The 26,184-nt window shown below is 42.1% G+C and overlaps 1 protein-coding gene across 2 annotated transcripts in view; it reads right to left on the bottom strand.

The window, feature by feature from the left end:
* SLC9A7 (solute carrier family 9 member A7) overlaps positions 1-26,184 on the bottom strand; it is an 85,025-nt gene extending 58,841 nt beyond the window's left edge. Inside the window, exon 1 of one of the 2 annotated variants that reach the window (XM_064143505.1) lies at positions 25,795-26,184. In XM_064143505.1, coding sequence (XP_063999575.1) covers positions 25,795-26,068 — 274 coding nt within the window. In that variant the 5' untranslated portion in view covers positions 26,069-26,184. The remainder of the gene's footprint in view (positions 1-25,794) is intronic. The other variant, XM_064143506.1, reaches the window with a different exon arrangement.

Genomic DNA, 26,184 nt, shown 5'->3' with positions numbered 1-26,184 from the left:
TCCCTGTTCTGAGCTTTTGAATCACCTACATCTGATTGAAGTGTGAACTGAACTTGTATATATTGTTTTAATGTAAATATTGGTTTAGGTTAGATTGGATAATTCTCAGCGATACTCTGAGTGAAGTAGACAGGGGTGGATTGTGCTAGTTAAAAGCAAGCTGGAATGTTTTGGTAAAAGAACTAGATAACGGGCAGTGAAATGAAAACAATTGATGTCAACTTCTCTCACAGTCACGCTGAGAACTCTGGGAAGAAGAAAGACTTTTTCTCCATTTTGTTTCTCACTCTTGCTTTTGCCTTAGACCTGGTCACATCTCATTAACCCTGCTCCTACTAACCTTGCTCCCTAACCTCTTGGCTGCACCTCTTTTCTTCGTGAGAACTGGGGTAAGGTTGAGAGGGCCGGGGGGAGGTGTTGGGGTGGTTTGAGAGCCCCTCCTGGGGACTCAGGTTTCTGGGAGGGGAGTTGTGCTTTTGTATTGTTTATCCTTTGTATATTTCTGTATATAATTGTATATAACTGTATATATTGTAAATAGCTGCTTGTAAATTCTGCTAGCTGTAAATAAATTGCTTCATCTATATTCCCAGGGTCTGTCTGAGTTAGCTGGGTCAAATTCAAAAGTGTGGGGGGGGTGGGGTAACCCCCAAACCATCACAACAGCCCATTCCAATGCCTGACCACTCTTTCTGTGAAAAAATGTTTCCTAATATCCAGTCTAACTCTGCCCATTCACAGCTTGAGGCCATTCCCTCTTGTTCTATCACTAATTACCTGTGAGAAGAGACAACTGCCAACCTCTCCACAATGCCTCTGAGGTAGCTGTAGACAGCAATGAGGTCTCCCATCAGCCTCCTCTCCTTCAAACTATCCTCAGTTCCTTCAGTTGCTCTTCATAAGATACATTCTCCAGGCCCATCACAAGCTTCATTGCCCTCCTCTACACTTGCTCCATCATCCCAACCTCTCTCTCAAATTGAGGTGCCCCAAACTGAACACAATACTCAAGGTATGGCCTCACCAGAGCCTAGTACAAGGGGACAATCACCTCCCTACTTCTTCTAGACAGAGCATTTCTCATGCAAGCCACAATACCATTCGCTTTCTTGGCCACCTGGGCACACTGCTTGCTTATATTCAGTTGCTTGTCGGTTAGAATCCCCAGGTCCCCTCCTGCTAGACAGCTTTCCAGAACAGAAGAGCAGCAGCAGCTCTACAGTAGATAACTGAAAACTTCCTATTTAATTGTGTTTTGTTACTTTTTTTCCCCTATTTTCACATGTGTGCTAGAAATGCTCAACACATCCCAAAACAAGAGGCCACAAGCTCCTCAGAGTCCAAAGTGCAACATTATGCTGCTTGTTACAGAAACATTTCTATTAATATCACCTAACTCAGGCATTAGCAAGAAATGAAACTCCCCAGTTTAAAAGAAAAAAGCCCAGACAATAATTATCCCTCCACTAAAGCATGCTGTGTAAAGCTTCAGCAGAAGGAGTTATTAATCTGTCACTGCAGAGCATCAGCCTTCTATCTTGCAACCCAAATGAAGCTCATTAAGCAGCAGCAAGCTCTTTGTTGACACTGTCATTTAATTTTGAAGGTTTGACATCGGCAGGGGATGAAGGGGGAAGGGTAGGAAATACATCCATCTTGTCATAGCTCTGAGTTCAGAGACCCCACAATATCTGCAAGGAAAGCTGTTAGCTCTAGATAAGCCTGTTTTCTTGCTTTGAGGAGCTCTACATCCCAGCCTCAGGGCTTTGCCCGTTTGAAGGAAATTTTAAGTCATCCTAAAAAACTATCTGTGTGAGCTTCTGATTAGAACAGGGTTTCAGGCAAAGTCTCAGGAAGTAAAGAACAGGAAGAACTTTGTTCAAAGTGAATGAACTAAAATTTGTATCAGAACAGTTTTCAGTTGTCTCAAGGAGACCTTCCCAGTACTTCTTTCTTACCAGAGGTCTTTTGTGCCAAGCCTCATCTATTTACTTACAACACAGCCTCCCACCCATAAAACACGAGTTTGTAGATAACTGAATTTTCAAGGGAATCCTTTTCACTGAGGCAAGCTCCACCATTTTGTGGCTGGGGGCAGAAGACCAACAGGCAACTCATAAGCAGGACAGTTTGTGGCTCACAGGGAAATGCACAGACAAAAAAACAACCCAGAAACAGTATCAAGATGACAATCCTGGCTTTCTGTGAGCAAAACGTTTGGCCATTTTTGTACCTATTTTGGTTTTTGCAATGTCAACAGAAGAGCTATCCCATCTTGTAGGGGCAACCATCCAGATGCCTCCCAAAGCAGAGCTAAGAAGCCATGTGCTCCCTATGTTTTGCCTTTCTGGGTTACTGCTCTGAGCAGATGCACTTCAGCGGCAATGTGGCCTTCCCAGAGTCACACCACAACTCTCAGTCCCCATCTACAGCTGTTTAACCTGCTGACACAGCCACTGATATCCATCCCACTTTACACACTAGAACAAAAAAAAAAACAAAAAAAAACAAAAAAAAAATCAGAAAAATACTCTTCTGGGACCTATGGACAGCTGAATGGGGGGTCAAAGAAATAGATTATTGTTTGCCCAAGACTGCTTTTTCTGTTCCCATATATACTATAACATTTAAGCAATTGTTTTAGTACTAACTGCAGAACCCAGGCAAATTGCACCCTGCAGTGTCTGTGCAGTTTTGTGACACTGCAATGCATGTACACTTATTAATACCCTCAAAACACACAAGCTGGCTCAGTAGGTAATACATAAAGATGGCAGATTTACTTCAGCAGAGGTAAAGTATCTAGAGTAACTCATCAAAAGCTTCTAATTTGCCTCTATCAAGCTTACTTTTGGTACTATCACTTTGTGTATCTTGACATTTAGGAATGCCACTAGGATAATGGCTGTCTCTTGCCCAGAGCCAGAAGGAAACACAGCTGTCATCTCATCTACTTCCAAGCAGCCAAGCTTAACATGTAGCAAGGGAAACCAGTCAGAATCTAGGTTTGCCTGCTCCTCCCATAACTGCTTCAAAGCTGCAAGTCAGAAGACAAAGAACTTTTCCTTTCATTCTACTGTTTGAGGCTTCCAGCCCATCAGAGCATTGTTGCTCAAACTTGACTCTTCCCATATCCCAGAAACTACATTTGAATATGTCTCAAAGTATTAGAGTTAATTTACATCCCATAGGCAGATACTGAATCTCTTTTCTGCATTTCATGTTGAAGAAGTCACAGAAGTGCTATAAATGAAGTTCACTTTCTGCAAGCACTCAAAGTCTCTGGTGTACTTGAAAAAAAGTGTTCTGATTTAACTATTCATCTTTTTAAAGGCACTAGCAGTTTGCAAGAGCTCCTACACATTCATCTTTCAGGTTGCTCATCAAGACAAGTGAGGAAAAAACAGAACAGTAATCAACTGGAAACAAACTGGTGCTGAAGTATAAGCACCTACTTCAGACAAATCAATCTAGTACTCAAGTTCAAGCTCAAGTTGAAGTTCAAAATCCAAAGACATTTTATGGCCAAAAAAAAAAAAAAAATCTTACAAAGTATTTGCAACTTGCATACATAACTAAGAAGAAATAGAAAATATCAAAATTTGATTCAAGTCTCAAGGGAAAAAAATAATGTAAAAATTACTCTTATTCCCCGCTTTAGATGACAGCTAAAAGTTAACTTGCTAAAACCACACACACACACAGAATATCATCAGGGTTGGAAGAGACCTCACAGATCATCAAGTCCAACCCTTTACCACAGAGCTCAAGGCTACACCATGGCACCAAGTGCCACGTCCAATCCTGCCTTGAACAGCTCCAGAGACGGCGACTCCACCACCTCCCCGGGCAGCCCATTCCAGTGTCCAATGACTCTCTCAGTGAAGAACTTTCTCCTCACCTCAAGCCTAAATTTCCCCTGGCGCAGCCTGAGGCTGTGTTCTCTTGTTCTGGCGCTGGCCACCTGAGAGAACAACCTCCTCCTGGCCACAACCACCCTTCAGGTAGTTGTAGACAGCAATAAGGTCACCCCTGAGCCTCCTCTTCTCCAGGCTAAACAATCCCAGCTCCCTCAGCCTCTCCTCGTAGGGCTGTGCTCAAGGCCTCTCACCAGCCTCGTCGCCCTTCTCTGGACACGCTCAAGCATCTCAATGTCCCTCCTAAACTGAGGGGCCCAGAATTGAACACAGTACTCAAGGTGAGGTCTAACCAGTGCAGAGTACAGGGGCAGAATGACCTCCCTGCTCCTGCTGACCACACCATTGCTGATGCAGGCCAGGATGCCACTGGCTCTCTTGGCCACCTGGGCACACTGCTGGCTCATGCTCAGGCGGGTATCAATCAGCACCCCCAGATCCCTCTCTGTCTGGCTGCTCTCCAGCCACTCTGACCCCAGCCTGTATCTCTGCATGGGGTTGTTGTGGCCAAAGTGCAGCACCCAGCACTTGGAGCTATTGAACCCCATCCCATTGGACTCTGCCCATCTGTCCAGGCAGTCAAGGTCCCGCTGCAGAGCCCTTCTGCCCTCCAACTCAGCCACATCTGCCCCCAGCTTGGTGTCATCTGCAAACCTGCTGATGACTGACTCGATGCCCTCATCCAGATCATCTATGAAGATGTTAAAGAGGATGGGGCCCAGCACTGATCCCTGAGGGACACCACTAGTGACTGGCCGCCAGCTGGATGTGGCACCATTCCAGCCAGTTCCTAACCCAGCACAGAGTGTTGCTATCCAAGCCATGGGCTGACAGCTTAGCCAGTGACTTTTTCAGCTTAAAATTGAAAAGTTTTTTTTGGGAGAGTTCTAGAAAACTTTCAAACCACAACACTTAGAGCAGTGGTTTAAAATTTCAGCTACATAGCTTCTCACACAAGAACAGTTCAAAGTGTTAGCATGTTCAGCATGGATTTCCTTAATAAGATACACCAATGTCGTGACAAATACTTTTAATAAATTGTGCACGGCGTTCTACCATCTCAGGGTTTGCAGAAAGAAGGAAGACAGACTGTTTACCTAGGCTGACTGAAGACCAAAATATGTAGCTGTGAAACAGCAGCCTCCAATTCAAGATAGCAAGTTTGGTATACAAGGTGCAGAAGGTAAACACCTTCCACTATCACAAATGAGTCAGACTGGCGGGAACCTGTAGACAGTCAACAATCCTGAAAATTGACTCCTGTGTATCCAAATATAAATCCAGAACTCAACTCAGAAGCTTGAAAATTGAAGAGACAGTCACAGATGCTGCCTAAACCATCTTACTCAGACTGTAATTCCCTGTGATTCCCCATGGCTTTTGTCAGGAGACAAAAAAAAAAAAAAAAAAAAAAAAAAAAACCAAACCCACCTTTGTCCTCATGGAGCAGCCCCAGCTGCTCTTTTCTAGCACACTAGTAGACCTTTATCTGCAACTTCAACTGTTACCATTTCACTGGACGTAAGTTGCACCTCTTGTGCATTTCCTGCTCATGGAACAACCATCTCCCTCTGCAAAAGTATAGGTCCCAGTGAGCAACTCAGCATCAAATGGACAACTACAATACATAAGCGGTAGCAAGCACTGCCTGCACAAACAGCTTCTATCAAGTTACTTACCTCTTAATACTCACCCTGCTCAAAAAGCAGCCTGAGATTTGCATTAGCTCCCACTGATTAGGACCAAAACTAAGGTCCTGCTGTGCTGTATAAAGTATTCTTTTTGTAAACTGTTTGAACAATTAATACAAGAGTATGGAGACAAAACTGATGATTACTGCTTTACCCTCCAGATAAAGTGTAGCAAGCACATCCCTGAATTTAAAGAGCCTGTGCAAAAGTACAAAGCAGATTTTAAAACAACTGCTCTCACTCTGGAGATTGCAGAGCATCAAGCTTATTAAATATTAAGGCCAGACAACTTATGGAGATGTTAACAAGACTTGAGACTCTGCAATCCAACACTGTCAGACCAAGTGGTCTCTGCAGTACCTTCACCTAATGCTGCAGATTTTGTAGATGTACTTGCATGCCTTGTTTGTTTTTTTTTGTTGTTTTTTTTTTCAGAAAAGGAGCAGACAATATTTCTATTAGTTCTAACTCAGACCAGGACACAATCCTAAGTAAATCAAAGACATATGGTAGAATGAGGCCGGATCATGTTTGAGCTGTCTAATCCAGTGCAACGGTCTCATGATCTACCTGCTGAATTCTGAGAATTGAAAGCAATTAGGGTCAGACATTGTTAACAGATTTTCTGTGTCAAAGTAGCATGAAAGCTGCTTTGTACAAATGTACTATAAAGACCAGTTGCTTCAGTGCAACCTACCAAAATTATCAAATATTAATATGGAAAAAGAAAATAAATCTGACACGACTGAAGTACTGCTGTGATGGTTTGGGTGTTCCCCACCCCCCCACACTTTAGAAATCGCCCAGACTAGACTCAGACAGCTCTGGGGATATAAATGAAGCTATTTATTTACAGCTAGCACAATACACAAGCAGATATTTACAGTATATGCAGCTATATACAGAAATATACAAAGTAAAAGGTAATACAGAAACACAACTCCCCTCCCAGAAACCTGAGTCCCCAGGAGGGGCTCTCAACCACCCCTGCACCTTCCCCCTGCCCCTCTCAACCTTACCCCAGTCCTAAGGAAGAATAGAGGTTCAGCCAAGAGGTTAAGAAGCAAAGGTGGGTTAGGCCAAATGGAAGATGAGGTTAGGGAGATGCAGCTCAGTCAGCAGCCCAGCCAGAGAGTGAGAGAAAATGGCGAGAGTGTTATCTAATGTTTTTGTTTCTTCTTCAGCAAGACTCTGAGGGAAGTAGACATCACCATTGTTTTCCTTTCACAGCCTATAATCTAGTTCTTCTCACCAAAACATTCTAGCTAGCTTCAAACTAGCACAACTGCAAACACTGCCTGACAGATAACAGCTGGGCAACTGACATCTACAGAAGTGCAAATTTTCAATTAACAATTTCTATCAGCAACAATCACATGCATCCTGGTGTCAGGAAACAGTCACATCAAATCCCATTAAACCAAGGAATGTTAGCAGAGATCTGCACAAAAAGCACATTATTGGATCCTAAAGATGGCAACTTTATGAAAAATAACACACTGAAAATCTGTGGAATGCAATATTTAAAATACACACCTAGGTGGCTTATATAGCAATATGTCTTCAAAGAAGATATCACTTTCTTCCCTCCCTATATGTATGCAAAACAACTACTATTTTCAGACTCTTAGTTTGCTATTCAAAGACTCTATGGACACCTCCTGTGAAATGTCTGCAAAATTTCCCTAAGTGTACACAAATGTTGACAAAATATTTAGTCCATGACTTCAGGTTCCATCAGTTATGCTGGTCACCCAAGACAGGAAAAGTGGTGGGTTACATGGGGCTATCAGGCTCCAAAGCCAGCTCAGGTTGGATCACTGCTATACTTCTCCACTCATTCAGGTGGTCCCTACTACAGTAATTCCCATAATACGCAACTTGAATCCCTGACTACAACAATTTAAATGTATTTCCATTGCAGATCTCCACACCTGGTTTAATATTGAAATGAACTCCTCCTCTTGCCCATACTCTGGCTTGAACGTATGCACAGGCTGCAGCTCCTTAGCAGTATACCTGCTCCAAGTGGAACCCTAACTGTGAAGCGTAGTCTCTCCAAGAGTATACCTGCTGCAGTGTAGACTTTTCCACAGCTACAGTGACTTTGAGATACACCAGCTCTCCCATGGTCTTATCCACAGCCATAGTCACTTCAGAAGTAAATCTCCTCCAACACAGCCTTATCCATGGCTGCAGTCTCAACAGAGAGGTACCTGCTCCATTATGGACATATCCATGGCTACACACTTTTGAGGTGCTCCAGCATGACCTCACACACAGACAGAGATGCTTTAAGGTGTATCTTCTCCAGTGTGGACTTACCCATGGCAACAGACACCTCAGGGTGTTCTGCTTCTGTGCAGATTCATCACTAAGTTACAGTCCCTTCATCCAACTTGAGTTCACACTAGAGTTCCAGCCTGTTCTGTTCCAGCACAGAAACAGCAATAATGTCCTGGACATCTGCCAGCCCAGGCACATCTCCATTGCTATCAATATTTTGTTACCTAAATGCTACCAGGCATAGGAGAGTAAGATGATAAGCAGTACGGCCAAACAGCACAGTGCCATCAGAAAGCAGCCACTAATAAGCATAGGACTCTAGCATTAGAATCTAGTCTAACACAAGGCATGAGCGTCTAATGGCACAGAAGCCTGTCAATTAATAGCTAAACAGCAGTACAGCTATAAATTCAATCTGACACATTCCAGTCAAATCTGCTATTATCTCAACCCTTTGAGCTTAATGTTGGGTATCAAAAAGGGCTGTCATGGCTTAAGCCAGCCGACAGCTAAACCTAACCCAACCACTCGCTTTCTATGGGAAAGAGAATTGGAATGGTAAAAGTGTGAAAACTCACGATTTGAGATAAAGGCTATGTTTTAGGCAAAGCAAATCAAGGAATTTATTCAATGCTTCACATCAGCTGGCAGATGTTCAGCCATCTCCAGGAAAGCCAAGCTCCATCACACTTAATAATTACTTCAGACAAGAAAACACCATCACTCTGAACATCCCCTCCTTCCTTCTCTTTCTCCCAGCTATATATGCTTAACAACTTATATGGTGTGGGATATCTCATTGGTCAGCTGGGGTCAGCTGTCACAGCTGTGTCCCCTCCAGCCTCTTCTGCATTCCCAGCCATCTTGCTGGTGAGGCGGTGTGAGAACCAGAAAGCCTTAAGCAGTGGAGCACAATGCAGTAGCAATTAAAATATCCCTGTGTTACTAGCACTGTGTCCAGCACAAATTCAAACCACAGCCCCACGCTAGCCACTGTGAAGAAAATTCACTCTATCCCATCAAAACCAGCACAGTAACGAGCTTCTCTATAACTAAAGATGCCTTCCAAAAGTGCATTTGCCACTTCAGTAGCAGTATGAAAGCCCCAAGTTCAGTTGTTGACTCAACCAAAACATACTCCATAATGAAAACTGTAAGGCAAGAAAATCTTCTTTAGACTAAGAATATCAATAGTATGCAATACTAATAAGCGCTACATTTCTATACACAGTATTAACAGGTGCTATGTTTGGTTTGTGCAGTTGCTAAACCACATGGTACCAATGGAACCAGAAGCCCCAGGCAGTCGCAAAAGGCATGTCCATTCTGATCTGCACTGTCAGCGCCAGGCGCATTAGGTACTCATACCCCAAAAAACACTGTACTAAACAATTTCATTCCAAGTAATTATTTGAAATGACGTTGTACTAACTTTCTAACGTTTTAACTTTTTTAAGTGTTGGCAATAGCTGAAAACAGATTGTTCTATAAAGAGCAAACTAGTAACCTGAGATGCTATTTAGTTGCTGTGGTACTGGATCACTGCCAAGTGCTTCATGCTACATAAAGTACAGCAACTCTCCAGTGACCATTCACACCTGATTAACAGCATATTGAGAAGCAACTAGTCTCACCGAGGGTAGAACAACTGAAGTGCTTTATCAGAACATCACAGATAAAACTTGCATTTACTAGCACCCACCACTCTGAAGGAATGCAAGGCTTGGTCACAGTACTATTTATATTTGCAAACATAGGGAACATTTCACACTCCACAATCAACTCTGATCCTCAGCCAGCACAGCAAGGTCTTCCTTCTTCAGTGCTCCTGGCATAACGCAATGCAGCATCCCACTTGGAATTACAAGTACCTTTTTTGATAAGACTTGTCTTATCAGACATGTGCAACTACCAATGGTTAAGTAGAATTAAAACCTAAAGTTACAAGCTTTTAATGAGAAAGAAATAAACAAACCACACGTAAGGATAGACACACTAGTATATCACATGCTGTACTAGAATACACTCTGAGTACTTTATTGTGCTTTTGATAAAACAAGTACATTACCCACAGCTAACATTTTATGCCAGTCCAAATACTTCACAATATACTGACAACTGAAAAAAACACCCAGGACAATCCATCCATTCATGACCACTGGAGTTCATCATTTCTACTTATTCTTCATCCTTTGCAGATGCAGTAATCCTCATGAATGCAGCCTTTCTTTAGATTGTAAAGGCCAGCAATAGAGCCATAATGAAAAACCATCCAAAGAAAATCCAAGCTTTCAGAGAATGCACTGAAGATTTGCTGACCTGTACAAAGGTCAGATAGAAAAAGCATACACTCTCCAAACCAAAACAGGAAAACAGTGCAAACTGTGGCAAAAAGGGTTTATGAAGCACTAAATAATTCAGATGCTATATTTCAAAAGCTGAAAATGTATAAAGTCGTTTCACAGCACCCTCCCAAATACACAGGAAGATTACCCTCCCCAGCTCCTTTGATTATAGAGATCAGTAAGTCAGGAAAAAAAAGAATGCTAGAAGTGATACGCAGCTATGGCTATACTGGAACGTTAGTGCAGGCACTGTGGAGCACTTCTGTATGGAAAGTATGTTCACGTCTGCTCCTGACAATACACTCTGAAGCTGCAGCAATTAAAGTAGTTCTTCAGAAAAGAGAAATTCCTGCTGCGATGCCTATTCATGCCAAGGAACTCAAGAGAATTACTGTTTCAGTGAGCCTTTCCTTGGTAGCAGGCAAATCAGCTGCACAGTGCTTTTGCTATAACCCAATGCAAATAGAATAATATCCTCCCAGATTCTAAAAATAGATTACACAATAGATAATGCAATCCAGCAAATACACATTCATTGCCTTTAGTTTCTCTCACAGCTTTTAACAAGCTATATCAATTTAAGCAAGATGACTTGTTATGAAATACGAACAGGTTAAGTTACAATAAATAGGAGCCCAAACGGAGTGACTGATACTTACAGTAAAGTGTTGCCTAGCCACTAGGCCCACAGGTATGCAGAGGCTGCTTTGGGATTGGAGCCAATTGTCATAATGGAGCAAGTAGACTAGTCTATAATTTTCTTCTGGGATAAATTTCAGAAGTAACAGCAGAACTTTGAGAATGAGTGCAGTATTATCATTGTTACCATAAAGTTTCAGGTTATAAAATCCAGAAGAAAGACATTATCTAAATTGTTATAATAGTAAAGCACAGGCAAAAGATGTGCCTGGTTACTGATGCTAAATGGTGCCAGACTGAACTGACACATTATTGGGAAATACTCAGACTGCAGTCAGCCAAGTTTTAGACCACTAACAAAACAAACAACAAAAAGACACACACAAAAAACAAACCCACAACCAAACCCACAGCAGCATCATTAAATGTATAAACCCACTAAGTTCAGCTTTGTTTATACTCGAAGCAAAAGATGCACTTTTACAGCAAAATGAAAGATCTATTATCAAACTCAACTGAAAGTTAACACAGTTTTGAGCTGCAATTCTCCTGTCACAATAGTTAAGTAAAAATCTTGCATCATATCACACAGGAATAAAGGACTGAGTATGAGCACAAAAGCTCTTCTAAGATACTCATGGCAAATAGGAAAAAAAAAAAAATCACAAACCCCTCCTGTCTTAACCTGTACTTGGACACCCATAAATAAAAAGTAAAAATAATCTCCCAAAAAAAAAAGGCACAAGTATCTCACACACTTCCATGTCAGCTTAAGTCTCAACAGCATGGAAGACAGACACCAACATCTATATGCTCTCTGGCACTCACATTTCTCCCATAAGGACCACGGCTGCGTGCCTGCTTTGCACAGCTGCTGTAAAGCAAAAATCAGACATGTTACAGGCATAGCTAAGGTATGCAAAGTCAGATTGTGTTCAACTGGGGCCTTTATGATTGTTATAGGAGCAAGGAGTAGAGCACTGACTGAAACAGGGTGGATGCTTCTGCTTTTCTGAGCAGAAGAGACAATGCTGGTGGAAATCACTGAGTAAGGACAGAGTCAGAACTCGTGATCCAAATTAAGCAGCAAGACTTGAGCAGCCTTGAGCAAGCCTTTCCTGTTGCGTAATTCAGACCTAGTACCATTTTCCATTTTTAAGAGGCAAAAATCATTAAAGCTTTACACTGCTTGGATGCCAATATGGTATTTTATGGACCTGTAAACACACACACACACACACTTTTTTTTTGCTTTTCATTCCATACAGACAGGTACAAAATATCCTAAGAAAAACTGAATCCTACTTTCAGGCTAATAAGCGGCTGTGACCCAATCACTCACCAACTCTGCTATCACACCATCCCTTCAGATGTGTTAGGTAGGAGTACAAAGGAAAAGGTAGAAGTGTAAACAGGCGTCTAAAACTTTTTTAAAGGCTGAGCAACATAGTTGTGGTGTTCAGAGACAGTTCAAACTCTCCTTGATTTCTGAGAATGTATATCACACAGCTTAGCAGCCTAACTCCAGCTGTAGCCAAAAGCTACTTCACCAGATAAATTCATGAGGGAAAGTGTTTTTTTTCAAGATTTCCTATTTATCAACTGAAAGATTTGAGGTTATTGGACTGCAACCCACAAACTATATAGAAAGGTCTGCTAAACAGCACAGGAATATAGCAATGAAAAGTCTAGACCAGTAATCAAAATATTTTACTTCCTAACCAGAATATTTTACTTCCTTGCAGAAAAGCTACTCTTTCCAGCCATTTTTTGGTCATCCCTTAAGTTGTTTTTTTTTAATCATACCCCCTCAGAATACTTGTCTTCCCATAGTCAGACTCAGTCCATATCAATAAGTCTACCTGAATCTAATCTCCCTCTGCAGATGAAGTTCAGCCAAACATTTCTCTTTGAGGTACTTATTTCCACAGCAATTTGCTCTGCACCTTCTTCCAGACAGGGTAGGTGACTTTTCAGTGCTGAATGATCTGCTCGCTGGAGCTTACAATGAAACCGTTCAATCCTCAAGCACACCAAACTGAAGTCACAGGTAATTTTTCCTTGGCAAGACAGCCATTTGTCTAGCAGAACTGAAAACACAATATCCCAGTAGTAACCCTAAGTGGATGGAACTGGTTAGTTTATGCTACAGTACAAAAGTGAGCTTTTTTTTTTAAGTTTTAAAATAGGATTGTTTTTAGTGTAATGTTCCTTAAGTTTGACTCCCATCACTACAGAATGGACCTCTGTCAAACAGATGTTAATGGGAATTAGCGAGATCTTCCACTACTCCCAGAACACACTCCTGGTCACATGAGCCCCACCATCTCTGCACCATGTAAATCCCCCACCAGCTTAGGAACTTCCCATAAATCTGTCTTTATCAACAAGCTGCTGATTCAAGTTTTTCAACCATGAATGCAAATACAATGTAACAGGAAAACTACCTATAGTAAGAATTATCAAATTTAGGAGTATACATAATGGATACTTCAGGTGCATCAGAATGCCACTGACCATATATATATATTTCAACATATGATTTACAGACTTTTTACATTCTCCATACAATATGCACTCAGTTTATGTTTCAGGACAATAAGGAGGACACCAAAGTATCCATAGTTGACAAGTTTTTTCTGGTGTCATTAGGAAAAACAGAACAAAACACATCGTGTAAAATGGTGTATTTTCTATTTTAAATCAAATGCAAAGAAACACTGTTCCAAATCAAATGAAGCACCAGGAAACTGTCCCCATGCTCAGATGGAGAGTTATTACACAAGAACAAGCTATTCTGGAAAGTCAGTAATTTAACTCTGAGGCATGCATGTTGTATGTGGGCGCACACACGTGGGTCAGAAATGTGACCAGTTCAGGAATCAAATTGTGCAAAACATGTCATGCAGATACTGCATCACTTGGATTCTGGCACTTTGCCTTCCCTGCAAAAGCTGCCAACTTTTATCCTTAAGCACTGCCCTTTCTGCAATTAAGGGTTCTGAAGATCTCAGATTAGATTCATTAAAACGCCGTTTTTCACAAATTCATTATAATCTAGTGTTACAAACAAGTTAACTTCTTTGCTTGCCATTCCAAGAAAATTCTATAATCCTGGTCATAAAGAGCCATCAGTAGTCCAAGTTTTTTTTCTCATAGCTGAGTAATCTCTACATAACCCACAAGTCAATCTTTAAGCCTGTTTGGAAGTCCAAGGATTGAAATGTTAATAGGCTGTGTCAAAAGCAAAACCTATAAGATAGATGATATTAGTTTAATTCTTGTTATAATTAGTTCTAGAAACAGTGGCATTGTGACTTTTCACTTCACCAAAACATTGGTTCATAGAACATGAAATCAAAAAATCTAAAACATTATCCACAGAGCCAGGAGATACAGCTGAGAATACAACAAGAGAGGGTTGAGGGGGAAAAAGAAAAATCCACCAACAACCTACTTTTAGCACAGTGAAAGTTTAGTCTGAACACAATTATTCCCCTATGCCTTGAGACAGAACACTGAAGGAGTCAATGTTGTAACAAAAGCCTTGACTATAGCTGTGTAGAGACAAACAAGAGTGTGGTAGCAAAAAGGTTGGGGGGAGGAAGCAACACAACAAAAACATCACAAACACCACCAAAACACAAGAAGTCTATTCAGCCTTTCTGAGCTTGAGCCAATTCCTACGCACTCCAAAGATGCAAGGAAGTAAACAAAGATATCTAGTTTAGACTGGAAGCAAAGAAATAGTAGTTCTGATAAACAGAAAGGAATCCAGGTTGTCAGCATTAAAATAAGGTATTGGTGTTGTGGAAGGCCCGTAGGCCTGAATATAAGCTTATTTATGCCTTGCCCTGCCTGGACATGTTTTTCTGCCTGCACCAGAGGTAAACACATAACAAGCACAAAGTGGCATAGCAGACCTGGTGCCATGAAGTCTGGCCTGCCCAGGACCCCTGATTGTATGAGGTGGTTGTGTAAGCCCCTACATACCCAGCTTGTGCTTGCCTAGTGCAAGGCCCGTGTGATTCCCATATTTGGAGAGTCTAGGCTTATGGCTTCTGCCTATTATGATAAGGTTTGGCTGACTGTCAACCTGATTTGTCATTCTAGTGGCCAAGGGGCCATTAATCTCAGCCCACATTTAATAAATGGGGGTACACAGGTAAACAACGTGCTTGCTCCCCCGCATTGCTTGCCTGCCTGTGTAGTCATGTGCAGAGCTCACTTAAGCCTGCCTGTATATATGTGGAGCTCAGACTCCCATGCAGCTGTGCATCCTATTGCATGTCTGCTGCCTGTAAGCTCTACTGCCACCGAGTTACCAGGAAGCAGACTCTGAATTGTCTGTACACGATCGGCCTGTCTAGCCAGCGTTACATCGTGCTGAGACAGCACGACATCCTGCCTCTGCACCTGAAGGTCCTGCCTAAGAATCCCTGGACAGAATATCCAGAAGCAGCCAGCAGCACAAGGTCAGACATTGCATCCGTCGCCAGGAGAACAAGGTCAGAGATTCTACTTTTCCCTGAAGCCAGAGGATTCCAGCCTCGACATCCATGAACAGACTGGACACTAGTATAGGCTGTGACGTAGCCATGGAGGGTGATTGATAATTAATCAAAACTTGTGCATAAATACTTTGATGCCTCTGTAATTTCTGTTGCCTCCTGCCATAGAGCAGGAAGAGCTTTCAGCCCACCCTTGCTGGGCAAGCAGTATACTGACCCCAAGCGGCATTAAACCACAGGGAAAAATCCTCTCTCTGTTTAATAGTTTGAATGTATGCTAGTTATTAACAAGTTACTGCTTGAGATATTCCCATAATGCCCTCCATGACCATGTAGCTCCATATTAATATTAAAGGTCAGTGGTTGGGGGTGGCGAGAGTTCAAAATATTGAAGTTAATAAATATATATTTTTATAAAACACCCTCTTGCACCAATTAATTTCTCTCCTCCGCCACAATCGGTGTAGGCGGCAGAATACCCCTCAGTGACAATATGATATGTGCCGGGGAGAAGTGGAGACATAATACAGAAAGTTCTAGTCAATTCCCACAAAAACACGAGCAGTCAAAATAAGTATAACAAGACATGGAACTTGAGGATTTGGTTTAATGGCCAAGATGATGTTCAGGTTGATATGCTGGACTCAATGCTTTTGGAGGTATTTTCCAGCCAAAACAATTCTATGATTCCTTCCGGAGAGCTAAACACAAGACCAGAAAAGAACAGTCAAAGCCACAGGAACTATTGCAAAACAAGATTTATCCATGTGTCAGCATGTTACATATGAAGAGAGAAAAGACCAATAACATTTCTGGGAGTTCCTGGTTTTCCTTGGAGCTGTGGTAGAGGTAGCACACTATGCAGAAAAACAACTTGTGGTCTGGTAACAGAGTAGGACCTTAGCCCATAAGTGTGTAGTCCCAGAAAAGAGGTCCTTTACACAGTATACGAAGCCAATCAAGACAAAGCCAAAGTACTTCATTTATTTCAGTTCTGCAGAATCAGATGCTGAGCAATTCTGTGCAATTTTGCAGTATACGATTTTACAGTGATATGACTTTACACCACTAATTTTTATGCATGCTACATCAATTACCTCATTAATTATACTAAGGTGGTCCTGTATTTACACAAATTCTTCTAGCAGTGTGGGGTTTAGCATTAAAATGACCACAAGATATGTAGAGGAGACACCTGTTTTGACCTTTGTCCAAACCTCTCTCTGGTTTATGTAAAGAAGCCACAATGAAAAACTAGCTACAAAATTTGACACAATCTTACTATCTTTAGGTACTGCTGTTAGGTAGTGTGCATATTGTTTCTGATTACCTTAAAGGTCACCCCATCCTTTAGTCTTAAGGGCCTTCCATTCTTGTTATCCTGGTTTCAAACCAGTTCATTATGAGGTTATACAGCCTAAATTTTTTTAACTCTCTCCTTCCAACATCAAGTGTAGGAAACCAAATGTTTCAGAGAGCTGTTTTTCTTTTGTTTGTCAGTTTTGTTTTGTTGCAGGTTGTTTTAAGAACACAATTTTAAGTTTTAGCAGTAACTAAAAGATGAAGGCCCTGGTGGGAGGATGGGGGTGTGCTTAGCTTCAACAGGGTCTAAAGAAAGTTGGAAGGCTGGGGCAGGAGCTATAAGCACAATTTTCATAAGAAAGGCCTTGCCACACACACAAGTAATGCAAAATCTTCTGTATCCCTAATTAGGATTGACAAAACACTTATATATCTCATATCAAAAGCAATGAGAAAAAGAAACCTAACTGTCCTATGTTTTATATTTTGAAAGAGATGCCAAAACCATTGTAGGGTCAAAACCTGAAAATGTTTAAATATATGCTCAAGCACTTGCCAGCAAGAGCAATGAACTCTTTTAATAGTTCCCTGAGGCTGATACATGGAAAAGGGGGGCATAATCAAGTAATAAATACTACCAAGGTATCTATGTTGACATTTCTCTGTTCCATGTAAGCTCACATAAAAAACTCAGTATGCTACAATTATATTTAGTTACTACAGCACAACAAGCAGGTCACCAGTAGGATTAATCTTATGTCCATGAACCTCTGTAAAAGATCATTATAATTTTTTGAAGAAATCAAGAAATCTCCATGCAGTCTAAGGAGACTCCACTTCTCAGAGTAGGAGATTTGGGAACAGCAAACTTCCCAAGAACTTAGATGAATCAGAACTTTAGGGAACAATGAAGCATGACCCAAACAAAATCTCTCCATTCAGGTTCCTGAAGTCTGAAGAACATGCCTTTGGCTGAGCAGATAGACACACTGCCCTAATACGTGTGAATGTGGTTGGAAAAAAAAAAAAAAGTTAATCTTAAAAACCAACATCACAAAATGTCCTCCAAGTTGGACATACTGCTGTGCCAATATGAAAAGCAAGAATGGTTAGGCTGAAATGTCGTACTGACACTCAGCTGTCCATATAAAATTATATTTCAGAGTTAAGGCTACTTCACTCACACTATCATGTCTTCAGAATACCTTCTTATAAGAGCCATTCACTGTAAATGGTGGCTGGTGGGAATATGCTCCCTCCAAGACACTAGTACTGCAAATAGGTATGACAAAATTGTACACTTTATGCTGTGCGGTAGTCACAATTGTCAAAGCATAAAGCTTCAAGATAAGCTGAATAAGCAGAAATGCCTACTTCAAGTCAGTAAACCAGGAAAAGATGTCACAGACAATCTTGCCAGACAACTCTGTGGAAGATCATGTACAGTCAGTCTCCTCTGCTCTTAACATACAAAATTACATAATACTCAGCTGAAATATCAAAAATAACACAAGATAAATGATTAAGTTGCATCTATACAGCAAGAAGAAACTTATACATGAGTTTTCTTCCTCTGTGCTCATTCCTGTCATTTCCAGCTGTTGCAGAACTGCAGTGTTGCCAGTGATGCCAACACTGCTTCACCTTACCTGTGAATGCACCTTCCACCTCAGGTGGCATATCCCTCCCAACTAGCCAAGGACATATCCTTCCCAACTAGCTCTCTTTGCCAGTTCAAACTTCTCTATTAAGTTCAATTTCAGAAGGACGCTTAGGAAAAGTTGACTGATTATGCAGCAAAGCTGAAAGTCAGATGGAACAAGTGAGTATTTCAGGCCAAGAATAACAAGTCTGAATGTGGCATTCTATTTGCAAACACAAATAAAACATTAATATTATTCTTTCTCACCCAGATTATCAGCTTCATTACTCATATGCAGACAAACAAATAGAGTATCAACTGGGCAGCTGGATCATTGATGATTGCTGTTATATGAAAAAAAATCAACTCAGATCACATTCCGGCATGGCCATAAGAAGTGTTTACTTCTCCGAATTTTACTTTTCAAATATACTTGGCCAGATATAAGAGGTGAGGTGCAGTTAGCCTGCAAAAAAAACCCAAAAAAAAAAAAAAAAAAACCAGCTAAATCCTAAGTTGGCTAATACCAGTGTTGAGTGTACAGGGAATGTAAACTCATTATCTCCAGCCTGAGGAGAGCTTTACATGGGGCAAATGTTCTACTGCATAGCAGTCGACTTGTACGTTGGCTTGAAGACTCTACAGTAAAGGCCGTAAAGCAAGTTCTTCACCTACCAGAGAAGGTGGATTCTGAGGCTAAACCTTAACAATTCACTCACCCACTAAGAAGGCAATTTAAGAGAGAACAGTCAAACTGTCTAATGGATAAAGCAGCTATTCCCAGGCGAGAGGCCATTACACAGTCGGTAAGCACAATGAACGTTGACATGAAGGAAAAAGCGAACAGGAAGGATTGTGCAGCAATAAAATAACAGCAGAGGGATGTATAGCACTGAAAATGCAGGTCTCCTTTCAATACTGAAAGACTTGTTATCAAATACTAAGTGCGTGTGTGGGGGGAAATAACAATGTCTTGGAATTAGCATGGAAATAGATGATACTCATTGTAATGTATTCAATGAATACAAATCAAAAGCCAGCTATATCCTCGTGGGACACCTGATATTTTTGAACTAGGAGCAGCTGTAACATCTTACTATAATATCTCACATTCAAAGCATCGGCAAAGGTTAACAACAGTTTTCACATTTAATCCAATTCTTGAATTAATGGGACAGCATCTGAGCCTCAGAAGCAGTGACTACACTTCCAGTGGGTTGGCACTGATCATGCACGCCCTGCTGCAGAGCTGACACTGAGAAGAACCTCACATGCAGGGGACACCAAGCCACATCAGCAGTTCATCTTCAGCTAGCTACTGATAGCAAGAGTTGCAGGTGCACACACTGGACATCCACACACAGTCAGTACATGAAAGGCTGTTGCCTTATGCACAGGCAACTTAACTGCATTTTAGAATACATTTATACTGTGCTGCTTTGTTTCCACCCTTTTCTGTTAAGAACAGTCCCCCAGCTTCATAACAAGAGAGCAGGAAAACAAGTCAAAGAGCACCCACTTAAAAAGAAAATCTACTCAGTACTAGTTAGTCTTTGAAGCATAAGTGAGAGGTGGGGTTAGCTACAGAGAAGCACTGTATTTAAACAAGGTGTGCATCAGATCGAAAGCTCTGTTGTTCAAACTGCACTCTCCAAGGGACTTAGAAAGGAGAAACCAGTAATACACTCATTGCATGCACTTAAAATTTTGCACCAGGTATTTCAGTGGTCCCCAGCTGACTTTAAAAACTATTTCAGTAGAGTGGGGATAGACTGAAAACCCTGCAAGCAGAGAGAATAGCAGCTATGGAGAAGTACCCAGACTACAGCAGACCCGCAAGTCTCACCATCACGGCTTCACAGGCAGGACCCTCCAGAGGTGATAGAGCTATCCCACTGCTGGGCCATCTGAGATAGCAGTCACAGCTAAGCCCACAAACGGCTTCTGGTAGCAGGGCTGCACCTGCAAGTGATTTGCCAGGATGGATCTACCAGGTAGGGGAAGATTTTTCCATGCATCACTGAAACACACAGCTTTACCAAAAGAAATACAAAAAATAAAGCCTTTGAAACTGAACATGAAATATGGGAACCAGGAAGAAAGCATAGAAACTACATTTCTCTTCTAGCTAAGAGCACTGTTGATCTCCTCTATTTGAAGGAAGAGCCTTCAATTATTTAACTCCAATTAAAAAACAAACAAATAAACAAAAAACCCAACCCCACACTACAAAACAACCCAAACCAAATTAAAAAAAAAAAGAAAAAACAACAAACCAAACACAAACAAAACATCTTCTTCCACCATAGCTTTCAACAGCCTTTAAACACTTCTAAAGTAAAGTGAATTGTCTGACTTAAATGCATGGGGATTTTTTTTTCATTATAAAAAGCAATTTTATACCATCTTCATCCCTTCACACCCACTTAATTGCAGGCTGAAGTGTTTTTTAATAGAGATGGGATTAAAAAAAAGCAGTGCATTTGAGCTAAATTTCTGGTAGACACAGAAAAGATCTGATCTGCTGAAAACAACTGTGTATTTTTTATAACACTAGTAAAACCCCCTTCAAGATAAATACCTCTATTTAAAAATAATTGCTTGTATTACATCCTTTCAGTGTAGACACCACTTAGTCTAAAGCAGGAGGAGAACTGCTATATTCAGTATTACATGGTGACAAAGCATTAATCCTGAGTCACACATAAGGACTCCGCTGGGAAGAAGAAAAAAAGGAAAAAAGGAAAGAAAAAAAATCAAGCCTACAAGGAAAGAAAAGAAACCAAGCTGGCATTTCTGGCTGTCTGAGTGAAATCAACAGCCTTGAGTGAAAGACTGAGGCTATCTCCTGAACACACAGGGGCAGTTCAGTATTCAGCATGTAAGCACTAAAGAGCACCCATGGTACACAGCACCTGTTAAAGGGCTAGACAGAAATGAGAAATCAGGCCCCTGGGAGGCCAATATCTATAGCTCTGGACTGCAGGAGATGTCCTAAAACATACTATATCATAATTCTGAGACTAATCTTTTCTCCTTTTTTTTTTTTTTTTTTTTCTTTTTAATGTAATAACAGCTGAACCGTGGTTCCTGATTCAGATTTCTGGTTTCTAGAAAAACTAAGTGCCTAATGTGAGCAATACCACTGGATCTCTTGGGACACATCTACATATTCAGACAGATGCTTCTTAAAAACCAGAGTGCTGGAGAGCCACCATTACTTTTCACCTTTAAACTCTTCTCTAGGCTCTCAAGATGCCCAGTCCATGTCATGTGGCTCTTCACTACACAGAATGTTCCTCAGCAGAGAGTGAAATAACCTGCTAAACACAGAGTTGAACTTCTTCATAAAAAAAACACAGCTCAAAATTCTTTACCCTTGGGACTCAGATCAGCACAAACAAAAGCAAGTATCACGATCACTATCACAAGTCAGCATGCACGTGTCAGCAAAGTTTCATTTCCTTAATTGCTCTGTTGTGAGTTGGTGTGGGTTTGTTTTTTTTTTCTTTCAATTGTTCCACTATGATTTGCATTAGTGATACTGTTGCTGGGGCAACTGCAGAACATGTGCCCCATGCAAGTATTTAAATTTCCCAGAGCAACACCCTTGTTACAATTTCAAGACCAGAATTCAATTGTATAAGCCAAACCTATCTTGTGGAGTGGCCTGTAGATAATTTCAATTGTATAAGCCAAACCTATCTTGTGGAGTGGCCTGTAGATAATCATAGTGCAATGGCACAGTGCATAAGTAATTCAAAATAGCACTGTGCATGAACCTGCAGCTTTAGGTGCAAAGTATTTCAGGAAATTTAAAAAACAAAACAGGAAAAAAAAAAAAAACAACAACTTTCATGTACACAATTGTCATATCTAGCATGTGTAGCTGAGGTCTGTGTCTTCCATACAGCTTCATCAAAACCCAAGACTTTAAGTTGGACATCACAAAAATAGCATCAGTACAAGTCATTAAGCACACATGTAAACTTCATGTTACTTCTCTTAACAGATATGTAAAAAAAATATTCAGCACATCAGAATAGTGCAGACAGACAAGCAGTGACTGATGGAAAGAGAGCAACATGGGAAATATAAAACATGGAAAGACTATATAATAGTTTTCATGACTTCTTAATCTTCCATCAGAACAGCTAGCACAATGAAGGTATATAAACAACAGCAAATCTGGATGTGACAGTGGCCTTTGTTCTATTGAGGACAGGGTAATTAGACCGCTGCACTTAAACTGTCAGGTATGACAGATGCCTCTCACTCAATGGGCAGCAGAAACCACGGTATTCCAAGTCTGGAAGACACGTAGACTTTGGCAGAATCAGCAGTACCTGGGCCACAGGTCTTTTTAGCTGGGTAAAGCACTGCTGCACTGGTCTCAATAGAAACACAATTAAACCAACAGCAAAAACACAGTGAAAAGATGTGCTCAAATGCAGATTATCAGAAAAGGTGAGAAGTGCTACTTAAAGCTCTGTCTGGAGGCAGCTTCTCTGTTCACCATTTCAAGACAGTGTCATGCCACCCGTTTCCTCTTGTGCTCAAGGAAAGAAGCTTCATTGCATATTACTGCAAATGATTATGGCTAGATAAGAAGAATCCATCTCCGTCACAATCATCTTAAAGAGCAAAATAAGCAAGCAACCATCATGACCTACAGTTTTAACTAGCTCAGGTCAGATGTGTATTCAATGATTCACTCTGAAATTAAGAGTTTTGGAGTGTTTTTATGTATAACAAAACAGATTTTCCTAGGTCATTGTCTCCACTGTAAAAATTAATTGACACTGAAGCTTACTTCTCCTGTCAGTGACAGCAACTTGCTCAGGTAGCATTGAAAACTGCTGTGAATAAAACACCTTGTTAGAAAAATCAAATGCAAATGGTACAAGTGCGGTAGACTTCACCATGAACCCGTGTCAAAGTTATCTAACGTGCAGAGGTTGGAGCCTACATCAAGAACACATGAAATACATCCTTATGAGAGCACCTAGACACCAAAAACTGAAATATTCTAGATATTTGTGAGCTTAGGACTACAAACTTTTCAGTTGCAATATTGCCATGTAATTTTGTGTTTAAGTCAGACTGATCAAATGTATGCATTTTAAATACCCACAGTTTGAAAAACATGCATTTCTCAGATACCAAGTTATCAGCAAACCATCCCTCAGTTTAACCACTTCAAGCAATGAAGAAGAGAAACTCCTATTTGAAGAATAAAGTCTTGTTATCAGAATTATTACAGGCAGTTAAGTTACTCTGACACTAGCTGTTTATTTCTTTGCTCGAAAGCAAGTCTGCAAAATGCTCATGTGAAGTCAGACCTCAGCAGAGTTTTACTGGCATGAAGGCTAACAGTGTTAGAAAGGAGCTGAACTTGCTAAACACATTTCATCAGATGTTTGCCATGACGTGGCAAGCAATTTTGCTTTGGAGGAAAAGCATACATATTTTGGTGTACTAATGGAGCTCATCTAGAAAGCGGTGCATTGAGGAAGGATCTATGAAAACATTTTTTTTTTAAATAAGGGCATATCAAGAACATGCAATGATTTGAGCCAACCATTCTTTCAGCAATGCTGCCTATGATGCAGGATGAGATACAGTGCAGTGCCTTTCCTAATATACAATTCCAGCACTCACATCAAATTGGGAATGTAGCATCCATTTCATGGATCAGGAATTGGATGTTAAACTACTTTGAGTTTAATGAGAGGCAGAAGTTCTCCAACTGAACAGTTTCTTTTTTCCCCACATGGCTCATCAAAATGCATAACCAAATACCCTTAATGCCCTGATACTTGTAGAGTGCTCCCACAGAGACAAAATTTCCACTGTAAACGACCTAAAACACTAACATGCTCTTAAAACGTAAGTGAACTTTTTGAAGGTAACAAGATCAGGGTAATATTTTCCATGCAGCCTTACTCTGCCTCTTCCAATCAGCACATACACAGTTAATCTACCATCTTCTGGGTACCACTCAGCTGCTAAGTGTTATCTTGCTAGCTCAAAACTTACTTATATGCCCAGTCGTTAATCTGTCAATTTTCAGTACCAAGCATATAGCAATACAGCAGAGAGATCAGTGACTAAGAGTAAATTGGGGTGGTTTAAGAGAAGCATCAGCAAAGGAAAATTCCATTGCTTTGCAAGCAACCACACAGCTTTGACAAGCAGTAGTGTTTATGAAGAAGAAAACTGCTTCCTTTTCCTTTCCCTTGGAGTGCCAAATTATTCACTTGTGGTTACCCTCAATACGCTTATCCCAACCAATGCTGGGCAGGTGTTTCACATGGTTCATCTCGTGAAGTAGTGCTGCCAGCACTAGAGCAGTAGCCAATCACCAGAAGACAAATCACTTTTGTAAACGGATGGCTGCTCCTCATCACAACTGTTTGTGTTCTGCATAGCAAAATGAACACAAAATGCAATTGTGAGTTCAGAGGAGAGAGCACCCCTTGCTGTGTGTTCAGGGCTCACCTGCGGTCCTCTGCGCTAGCACCAGCAGAGCCTGACTCCTCCAGATCATCTGCCCCACAGACACAGAGAAGAACACAGCTTCTCTTTCCTGATTTTATTTACCCTTTGCTCCTATTCACTCGGGCAGAAAGTGGCTGGAAAGGACAAGCTCATCACAGTCCTTATTCCACCAGGTGGTTTTAGGATGCTTGCGCTCTCTGGGGCACCTGGTGTCACTGCAGTCACCCGGTAACCTGCAACCTTGAGTCGCCCGTGACAGCAGCAGCAGCCAGGAAGCGAACACCAGAGCACCCAAGTTTAAATACGTTCCTTTTCACACGGCGAGCACCACAGAACTGTGAGGGTATCTGGATAACGCTTTCAAAAAATCGTTACCATGATGACCCCCAGGGTCCGCTACTCCGAACTGTTAGAAATACCTGCAGTAAACTAGCCTTCTGCGGCGGAAGAGGCGACCAAAACGCTCTACTGACAGCACGGTCACCTCGGAGCCTAGGGACGGAGGCGGGACACACCTCTGCGGAGGACACCGCTCTGCTACCACACGGAAGGCAGCGGGCTTTATCTACCTCTCCTCTTTCTGCCTCCGGATCGAAATATGGTGCCGCCGAGGGGAAGGGATGCAAGCGCATCAGCGGGCTTTTTCCCCGGGGCGCGGCCTACCCCTGTGCTGCCGCCCGCCGTGAGAGGGTCCGAGGCCGCAGCGCCGCCGCCGCCCGCACCTCGCTCTCCCTCAGGCAGTGGGGGCGCGGAGGCACGGCGGGGAGCGCCCGAGCACCGGAGCTCCCCACTGCAGTCTCCGGGCCGCAGTCCTTCGTCCCTGTTGACACCTACTGGGGGTGACACCGGCCCTCTGAGAGCCGCCCGCCCGGAGAGCGGGCGGGAAGCGGGGCTGAAGCGCGAGTGAGCGGTGCTGGCCGAGGCGCGGTGCTGCGCTGCCGTGGCCCCGGCAGGACTCACCGTAGATCATGGCCAGGCCAGTCTCGTGGAGGAAGCGGACGCGACGGTGCTTGAAAAGCCAGATGGTAAGAATGGTCAGAGTGAGGAGCAGGATGAAGGTGAGGAGGCTCACGCTGTCCTGACGGTGGCTCTCCTCCGCCTCCTTCTCGGTGGCGAGCTCCTCCATGGCGCTGCTGCTGCCGCTGCTGCTGCTCCGCTCTGCTGCCCGCAGCCCGCCGGCTGCCAGCAGGAGAAGCGGCAGCGCCGGCAGCCGGCGGTGCAGGGACGCAGCCATGGCTGCGGTCTTCCTGCCGCGGCTCCTCGGCCCGCGGGCACTACCCACTGCCTAGCCGCCGGGGGAGGGAGAGAGGGAGGGAAGGGGGACGGCAAGAGGGAGCGGCTCCGGAGCGC

This window comes from Pogoniulus pusillus, chromosome 5, assembly GCF_015220805.1.
Source record: "Pogoniulus pusillus isolate bPogPus1 chromosome 5, bPogPus1.pri, whole genome shotgun sequence".
Classification (NCBI taxonomy): domain Eukaryota; kingdom Metazoa; phylum Chordata; class Aves; order Piciformes; family Lybiidae; genus Pogoniulus; species Pogoniulus pusillus.
The sequence above is the reverse complement of the archived record's forward strand: the minus strand, read 5'-3'. Positions and strand labels throughout refer to the sequence as shown.